Here is a 9,594-nt window from a genome sequence, read left to right on the forward strand (position 1 = left end):
AAGACATATACCACTCCAGACTGTTCAAGACATAAAAATAATCAGCTGAATAATACTTTGTATCCAATATGGTGTTTCTAACAAAAAAAAACGATTACCTAGTTAGAAATTCTTTGAACTCAAATCTCCTCCTTCTCCCTCAATAAAAATCCAAAATCTATGCATTATTATGCATATTTTTCATTGTAAAAGGACAAGTTTCCACATCACACTTGTGTATAAGTTGCATACTGGACAAACTGTGATGTCACAAATCCTGCTCGTAAACGCTTCACTCAGAGACTGAGGACAATCAATTAAAACTGGGTGGAAATAATCAGAGAGTTCTAAAAAACCCTGCACTGCAAACTAATTTAAAGTCATTTGTGGCGGTGCCATGCAGTTCACTACCAAGGAGAGTGAGGGGACAGCGTCATTTCCAATAAGGTGTGTCTTTGACAAAATGTAATGGATGTAGGTTTGCTAGCAGCTGTTTTTGCCACCATTCAAGAAACTACTGTGTTTAGGAATCCCCAGACATCTTTAGGCAGTGATCTCTGGCAATCTGGTATCTAGCTGGAACTAGCTTATAGGCACACGTTAAACTCTGATTTAAAGTGAGCAAACTTTGCTCCTATAGCAGATGATGATGAAGACAGCCTTCTAGTTTCAAACTCCACACATAGTTCAGCACTATGAAGCTCAAACATTCAACTGAAGCAAAAAGAAAAGAAACATATTTTTGACTGGAGGAGGACTTTAAGTATGAAGTATGTCAGAAAATAATGTAATAATTAAAATTAATCTTAACTCATATAACTATAAAACTTTTCTTAATGAATGCTATTACAGAAAAAAGTCTTCAGTAAGTACAGTCATTATAATGCAGCTATTTTGTCATCATTAGTGCATAATAAATGGCCTGAAATTGTAAAAGTGGGAGTATGGAGAGGGAATTTGTTTGAGATGGGTGATGGAAGCTGTCTCTATTTCATCGTAATCACTTAAGCGTTTAACACCCAGAGCTGTGTGTGTAGACAGACAAAAGCGCAGTGGTCCTTAAATGTTTTACTGCAACACATGAGCGTGCATCTGTACTCTTGTAGGCAGACTCACAGAGCTTTGTTTTGTACTGCCCACATGTGGTCTAATAATTGTCACTCGTCTAATTCGAGCAGTCTGATGAGCAGCTCACTGATGAAGACTCCAGCAGCGAGGATGATGAACATGAGCAGCACAGCGAGACCACGTCGTACCACCAGCTGCCTCACTGACAGAACCGCGCCATCTGATGCCTGCTGACCTGCACGGAGCTCTTCCGGCTTCCCATCTACTGGTCTTAAAGTAGTGGATCTACTGGTTTTTACTTGCGTCTCACCAGAGTCCAGGGCTGTGAGGGAGAGAGTTTAAACACATGGTTAACCATAATCATGCATTTCTTCCCAGAAAGATGATCATATGTAGCAGTAGATAAAATAACAATAGCTTGTGTTTACCATTATTTTCTATCCCAAAGATTTTCCTTTCTGTAACTTGGACTCCTGCTCTTACATGCGCCTGGTCAGAAATATTGAAAACAACAACTGTATCACATTATTCAAGTATTTAAAAGAAAGTGAAAAACAGACAGCAACATTAAAATATGTTGTCTGCATAGTTGAATTTACCTGCAATAGTGGTTACTCACCTCTTCAGTGGCTTTCTTCCAGCTCAGTTTACAAAGGAAAACCATAAAGACTGTGGACTGTATCAAAACACAAATTAAAAAGCCGGACCACAGCCCTGCAACACAGGTGGGAAAAGGGAGTTAATTAGTTTGAGTGGAAATATGATTAGACTTTGCAGCCTGTCCTCCCAAGAAAAACAAAAGTAAAAGTAGAAAATTCAGTTGCCAAAAACAACCTATAGTTATGTTTCAGTGATAGACACCATCTAACTTCGCCAGGATGGTCCAACTGCAGCAAATCAGGCCCCCCCCCCCCAATGCAGGTATTAAAGCCCCCCGTTGGTATTACTGTCCCCTGCTGGTCAGAGTATTGTATTATGTATTATTCTATATGTTTTTCGTTTTTCAATGTATTGTATTTTCTTTCCGAAGTCAATTTTCTTGGTCATAGTAAACTGCAAGCTAATGTTAGCTAACTCGCTAACCTGTATGAGAAATTATGGTAGTAAGCTAATAAGCTAGTTGGAACCGTAAATACTTTTCAACAACAAAGCATTTATTCTGAATACAAATATGATTACATTATAAGCATTACTGTAATATTTGATGACGTAAGACTAACATTACTTACATGTGTACAGTAGTCATTTGGGGCTTTGCTGGGTCACTTTGGTTTCCCTCACAAGCTTAAAGCACTGCCAAGAAAGCAGTGGCAGTGCAGTACTGCCTTTGCTTTACGAAAGTTGGAACAAACGTTTAACTTAGGCCTTGTAGATCTAATATGAATGAAGATTCAGCAACTGTTTTTGGGGGACCACTAAGGTAAAATAAGTGAAAGTTTACGTAGTTCACGGAACAGAACCCTGCTACTCATGCTAAAACCCCCATAGGCTCATAGAACTGGGGCCTCAGGTAGGGAGGTCTGCAGTTGGACCCCTCGTACGAATTGTGCCCCGGAGAAGTTGCGCAGTTAAGGTAATGTCAATACTAGGTCACAAATTTCCTTATTAGGAGGAGGCAGTTTGGGTTGATGGTTAGATAGATAGATGGCAAAGTAGACGGCTGTTTGCTTCGCCTTTTCTATCGTGAGTGTCCTGTTTTAAAAAAAATGTAACTATGATTGTTGTGATGTTCACTGTTGCCATAATGACAGAGGTTGCTTAACTTTAAACCACACCACATTTCAAATGGTAATTTTAAACCAAACCATGACGTTTCCTTAACCCTAACCAAGTGGTTTTTGCACCTAAACCTAACCAGAATTTAACCACAGTGATGCCACATCATGAAACAAGAGTGATTTGTAACGGTATAGCAATTACTGTCAATAGAGGCAGCACATTAGAAAATGCTCCTATGGGTCATTCTGGAGCGCACAGACATTCGACTCATATGGTCATTTAAGTATGAGGATGTGTTGGACTGGGTAATTTGTACTTAATCTGTCCTCACCTACGATGCCCATTTTTGCAGGGAACATCAAAGACACTCCGATGGGGAACCCAATGAAGTAGTAACCCACCAGATTACACACAGCACCAATCATTTGCTTCCCTGCTCCTCTGACAATACCTCCTGTCACACCCTGTGGAGGTAAAACAAAGAAATCTAAAATCTGTCCTGGTTTATTTTTCCCAGCACTGGAATGAAGTGACTTAATACTGCACAGGTTCCCACCGCTAAGGCCTCAGCAACATGGATGAAACCGTACATCTTCATGACATCAGACACCCTCTGAATAATGTCTCTAAAAGGAAAATGCAAATACAGTTATGAAAATGTGTTTGCGACAAAGACAGGTGAGTACAAACATTTCTGAGGTAGGTGATGTTGTGTCTGATGTAGTGACAGAGCAGTTTCATTTTTGGCCAATCATAAACTGATGCAGCTCTAAAGTGTAACTAAAGCAAGGAGACAAGTTTAGTTTCCTGTCAAGGATCAACGTCCTCAGGTTAATATATGATGAATTACACATTGACATTATACTAGCTGTCTCTGCAAGGGTCTGCCTGTTAGATAATGTGTGTGAGGCAAGACAACACAAACAAATGAATGCTACTGTACAAAAGTGTCAAAATCTCTACTTACTTGTCTGTGGTGAAAATGTAACCAATCACATCGTTAGACACACCAAGACAAATACCAATGAAACATGAGACGATAACTGGATTGGACATAAGAAACACAGCATGTTATTAAAATGTAGACAATATATGAAAGCACATTTTTGATTAGTGTATTCTTCAAACTAACAAGTGACACAAGAGAAGACTAAACAGGAAGCTTGGTTAAATTAACAAACATGACACATGACTTTGGTTTGTAGACCAGAGGAAAACAGATCCAAAGAGGTGCATTGTGGTGGAAATTTGTCAGGCTATATATTTTAATCATACATGCACAGATGAGGGAGACCTTGCTGGATAGTTTGGCTTGCTCTATGTTCCCAGCACCAAGAGCATTTCCAACCCGAACACTGGCAGCTACAGAAAAACCCATTGGAAACTATGGGACACAATGAAGTAAAGGAAAACAATCACTTCAGAGCCAAATATAGTAAAACACCAAGATAATTGGATAGAGTGCTATAGGTCAAGATCATTCAGGTAGACAGTGTTCAGAGATATTTGGTAAATAGAATTATAAGAAAGCCCTTTTGCGTTCATGTTATAATGCTGACGTAAAAGCATATTCTTACTTTATGTAATATTTCCTGTAAATTTCCGAATCTACACACTTCCATAGTCTTGGTCTCATATCATTGAAGATTGCCAACTCTTCAGAGCTAATACAAGATGTCATTGTTTTAACCTTTGAGATAATGCTCAGTGGTAGTCAAACTGTTCAACTGTTATTGGAGCAAGAAAATAAACAGATGAAAACTTGTGTTTTGATTCATCAATCAAAGTTGCAATATTTAATTATTCTATTACTCTATTAACCCAAAACATATCTGGAAAAAGATTAAAATAAATTACTGTGAGAGTGAAATCTTAATCACAAGAAAAAAACAATGTACTATAAGGGAGTTACCATGTAAGCGATAGCAGCCAGCTCATAAACTATAGACTGAGCACCCAGCTCAACTTCACTGATCAAGCCTGCCAGGAACCCTGCGATCTCATACAGCCACCACTCCAGACAATGCATCAGCATGCTGGGGATGGCCAAGTGGAGGAAGGGACCCCACTCCTGCAAACAGTCTCCTGACCAGCCTGAGACATTATAGGAGGTATGATGGATTCAACGACATGTATAATGAAGACAGCATGCAGCCATGTGAATACTGCACTGAAGAACATTGAGACTCTTTTCACTATAATGTATACAATGCATACAAGAGCTAAAACTGTCAACCATAAGTGTAAAATTTGCATTTGATGACAGATTAAATTAGTGTATACAGCCATGCTAGCAGCCAGCAGGCTGTACATAAGCATAGTAAAAATGACATGAATAATGTAAGAGGCTTCTGAGAAGCATAAACGCTGACTGATATCAAGGTAAGAGTGAATCCAGAGGATAGAAAATGTTTTATTACGGCCAAGGTCAAATTATGGTTGGTAACACTTTATTTTATGGGTCCATAATTCACAATCATTTTCTAGTTGGTTTCCTGACACAGTTGTGTAATTTGGCACTAATTATAGCTGGAAAAGAGACAGTGTTCAATTTGTACACTTCCAATTGATTAATTCCAATTAATTGATAAGCTAGTGTATCCTAGAGTCTTTTTACCAGTACTGTACACAGAAGGTCAGCTGAACACAATTTGTCTACAGGTGAGCATATAATTCAACGTATATGGATTATGATTGCAACTAATGATCATTCTCATTATTATTTATCTGTTGATTTTTTTTTTTTAATTAATTGAATGTCAAAATGTCAGTAAATGGTGAAAAACGTTGATCACTGTTGCCCAAATCCCAAGATGCAACCTCAAATGTTTTGTTTTATCTGAACCAACAGTCCACAACCCAAAGATATTCAGTTTACTGTCATAGAGGAATAAAGAAACAAGAACATATTCACATTTGAGAAAAAAGTTGACTCAAAAGTTATGAATAGACTCTTAAGAAAGGTGGCGGTTAATTGACTAATAATTGCAGCTGTAATATGGAATATAACATGTAAAATACTAAATTAATGATGAATCAATGTGTATGTGAGTTTAGACAGCAGGTATGTCAAGGAAATTTATCTGGGGAAAAACTCACCGTCCCATGTAGCTTTGTGCAGCCCCCTGTAGCTGATGTACATAAACAAAAACACAGCCAAGCAGTACTGTGAGATGCTGTTGGCAGCTGCTGATCCACTTTGATGGAGTCAAGAGGATTAAGTAACAATAAAAAATAAAAAAAGGTAGAAATACGAAGCATAAAGTTATTGACTTTCTCTGATGCAAAAAACAGTTTATAAATGACTAAATAAGTACTCACGCGACCCCCAGATCCAGGACATTGAGAAAGATGTAGTTGATAATTGCATTTAAAACATTCCCTACGGCTCCGGATATTACCTGGGGCCACATGATACCCTGTGAGCCAAAGCAAGCAGTTTTAGAAAACATGCCTTTTCAACACCTGCTGACTTCTCACAGTGTTCATTTCTACCCCCCCCCCCCCCACACACACACACACACTCAAAAACAAAACAGTCATGATAACGTCTCACACCAGTGATCAAACAGTCAGTAAATGCACCTGATTCTGAAGATACCTCCCCTGCAGCTGGTACATGAAGGCAGCCTGTACAATCCAATGATGAATAGAGGAAAAATCACATCAATAATGCAATACGACAACCATTCAATTCAGCATATAGATGCAGTGACAAAAAACATTTTGTGAAACCGTGAAGGAAGCTGAACTCACGGGCAGAGCAGGCATAAAGATCTTCACATACAGCTGGGAGAGTCTTTATGACAGATTAAAAAAACAGTACATTAAGTTATGTGTGTGTGTATATGTAGCATTTTATTTCAGTCTGTCCTGTTGTATGAATAGATGAAGGTGATAAAGGTGTACATCTGGTACTGAGGTGGAAAATGTTCACCTGGCGACCTCAGCGCTCTGCCTGACAGCCAGCAGAATGGGCTGAGTGTTAATGAGAAGGGCCCAGCAGGGGAAACAGGCTAGGAGCAGAATCAAAACCCCCCTTTGTAAAATCACTCCTACACGCTTCAGGTTACCACTGCCATAGGTCTGCAAGAAAGGGGTCAGAAATAAAAGAAATTGTGCAAGACAAACGTGAGTAACGCAGGAAAACTTGATCTGAAAACAAAGATGTACCTGAGATATGAGAGTATCACAAGCTGATGCCAGACCACAGCCAATGGAAATACCTGTGACATTTATGACCTTTAATGAAATAAAAACATTGTCAATCAGTCATTATCAAACAGAAGAAAAACAAAAGGAAAACTGATTTAAACCTCGGATAGGTATTCGAATAACTGAGAGCAGACTGCCAGTAAAAACGCTGTCAGATCTCTTACCGCTATCGCTAACGCCACCCCCGCAAGCTCGGTTTTACCCAGGTGACCGCAGAACACCATGCTGACGAAGCCAATCAGGAAGCTCATCAACTGTGAAATGAACTGAAAAACAAAATAATGTTCCCTCGTTTTCATGACCACGAAAACATAAATGAAGTGCAACCGAAACATGAAACAAATATTAAACTGTAAATGCTACACACATAGTGCCTGATCAAGTTTATTAAGAAAAAAAAAGGTCGTGAGGTAAGAAAAAGTTTGTATTTCATCGGCAGCTGACGTGTTATGCTTTGGTTTTGCTGCAGCTCCTTTGTACTTTGTATTCTTTGTAAAAAATAGTTCTAGTCATTTCTTGTGTAGATGTTTATGACAGCCTTTGGCATCAAAAGGTTTGCACAAAGGAAAACTAAATGTACTCACCTATCAAGTATAGGTTTGTTCGGAGAATAGAAGTCGCTGGAAAGTGGATACATGCTGGTTTCTCAGAACCACTGAACTATTTTTCTCCTCACAAAGTTATAATTTTCTATTCTGGGGGCACTTAAAAATGCACATTATTTCTGATTGATTGGAAATATTGTTTAAAAAAATGTCTTTGCTATGATTTATTTCCCACTCACATTTTGAGATGTGACAGACATTTGAAAGGTTTTCAGGGCTGTTTTGAATTTTTTTTCTCATCTGTTCAAAAAAGTGAAATTAATTTGGCTACAGCATGTGAGATTAATATTTAAAATTTGGTGAACATTTTCAGGTATTAATTGAATAAGACCAAGCTTTGCTAGGACTAATGCCACCATATCACACTGCATTTGTCTGATATTTGAACTAGTGAGACCTCTAAAGCGTGCATGGCCACACTTTTTGTTGTTGTTGTGACTAACCTGTTAATTACTGTTATAGCTAAAATTACAGGTATACAACGATCCTCATGTTATAAATCACAGAAAAATAGCTGGTTTTAGGCAAATACAATCATAACAGCCCCCGCAAGATTTCTCCTATTTCTAAAATGATTCATAATATGAGTCAATCATTAACCTTTACTAAAATGTTAAATCTGGTGGGGTAAAATTAAATTGTCAACTGATGCATCTAATTACAATCTTACCACAGGTCCCGCCAGTGTTAAAAACTGAACTGTTTCATTCTTGTAGTCCACTGGTATCCAGAGGTTGATGCTTTTCAGGCAGCTGCTGCAGCATGAGTCAACACCTTGAGTAGCAGCAGAAGGTGCTTGTTCTGTTTTGAACTGTCCGTTTACTCCTCTACATGAATTTTTTGTAGGTAAATCTTCCATACTGAAAGCAGATTTGGCAGAAAACAGAACTCAATCCCAAACTGAATGATGTATGTACAGAACAGTTCCCCTCAAACACAGACAAGAAGGCTGGGAGTAATCAATAACCAATTACCTGGGTAATAATCAATGACCAAGGCAATCTCCGCCCACCTTGCTCTACATCTGTGAGAGTTGGCATATACAGTTTGTAGGGGCATTGCTCCAAGTCAGAGCTCTCCACCCCCGACCCACCAACAAACTGTGCACTCCCCTAGGAAACTGTAAACGGTGTCAAAACGAAGCTGGTTGTTTTTTTCTCAGCTGCTCTGCAGCGTAACAGATGAACTGAACTGTAGCACCACAGTTTTTTGCTTTTTGGACTAAGTGTGAATACACATATAATTAAACACACTGTACTGTATGAGTAACAGGGATTTCAACCTGCCTTTAAAAGAGCATTGATGGGAAGTGAAAATAATTTAGAGTATTACATAGAAAAAGCTACTTTTTGGGCTTTTTTGAATTTGTGAAAGGAGGCTTAAGAAACTGCACAGGTAAATGACACATCGTCTTTCCTACTGGTTAAGTTTAAAATGGAAACAGGTAACTGCCTATCTGGAATTTTTGCCCCCTTTTCTGCATATAGCTGTTTTGATTTGGTCATATCTGCAAACTCTTAATGTTCCTGTAAGATTCAATATTGTGGGCTGTAAAACCAAATGATGAGCTGCAAAAAAATCGTATAATTGTCTGTGGGTTAACCTTTTTTCACGTTTCATGTAGTCATCTGATCCATTGTTAAAATAAATGCTATTGAATGAGCATTTTTAAGTAAAGAAATAACAGAGGTAATTAACAGCAATTTATGGCATTTAATAGAGGTGATAACAAGACAGCAAATGTGAATTATTATTTGTTTATTTACATATTCATTCATTAGTTTCCTGCACCCTTAATGTGTGAAGATCATTATCACAACAATGCACAAGTGGCCTTCAATAGATGCCTGCCTCTTAGTCTCATTTAATTGCATGTAATTGAGATGAAGCTATTTGATTATTTTATATTGAATTTTTTTTGTTTAGTATTTTTTTATTTGCCTAACATGACAATGTGTCTGAGAAACAACTGTTTCAGTATATTCCTGGTTATAGACTTTTATTTTAA

General features: G+C 38.1%; 1 protein-coding gene across 1 annotated transcript; it reads right to left on the reverse strand.

Annotated features, from left to right (window-relative positions):
• Positions 1-1,136: 1,136 nt before the first annotated feature.
• LOC133994423 (multidrug and toxin extrusion protein 1-like) lies at positions 1,137-8,445 on the reverse strand. Its single transcript, XM_062433676.1, has 16 exons — positions 8,257-8,445; positions 7,146-7,247; positions 6,940-7,008; positions 6,704-6,852; positions 6,523-6,565; positions 6,352-6,396; positions 6,088-6,185; positions 5,866-5,963; positions 4,679-4,860; positions 4,042-4,150; positions 3,734-3,809; positions 3,323-3,392; positions 3,098-3,230; positions 1,667-1,761; positions 1,476-1,536; positions 1,137-1,369 (listed from the first exon to the last, which is right to left on the reverse strand). The coding sequence occupies exons 1-16, from the start codon at positions 8,443-8,445 to the stop codon at positions 1,137-1,139; spliced, it is 1,752 nt and encodes a 583-aa protein (XP_062289660.1).
• Positions 8,446-9,594: the final 1,149 nt, after the last annotated feature.

Source organism: Scomber scombrus, chromosome 14, assembly GCF_963691925.1.
Source record: "Scomber scombrus chromosome 14, fScoSco1.1, whole genome shotgun sequence".
Taxonomy (NCBI): Eukaryota; Metazoa; Chordata; class Actinopteri; order Scombriformes; family Scombridae; genus Scomber; species Scomber scombrus.

Excerpts from the sequence above, each read along its gene's own strand:
- LOC133994423 (XM_062433676.1), bottom strand. The coding sequence starts at position 8,445 with ATGGAAGATTTACCTACAAAAAATTCATGTAGAGGAGTAAACGGACAG. Across the intron at positions 7,248-8,256 it reads TAACACTGGCGGGACCTGTG|TTCATTTCACAGTTGATGAG; the intron begins GTAAGATTGTAA and ends TTTGTTTTTCAG. Across the intron at positions 1,370-1,475 it reads CTTTGGGATAGAAAATAATG|CCCTGGACTCTGGTGAGACG; the intron begins GTAAACACAAGC and ends TCTCCCTCACAG.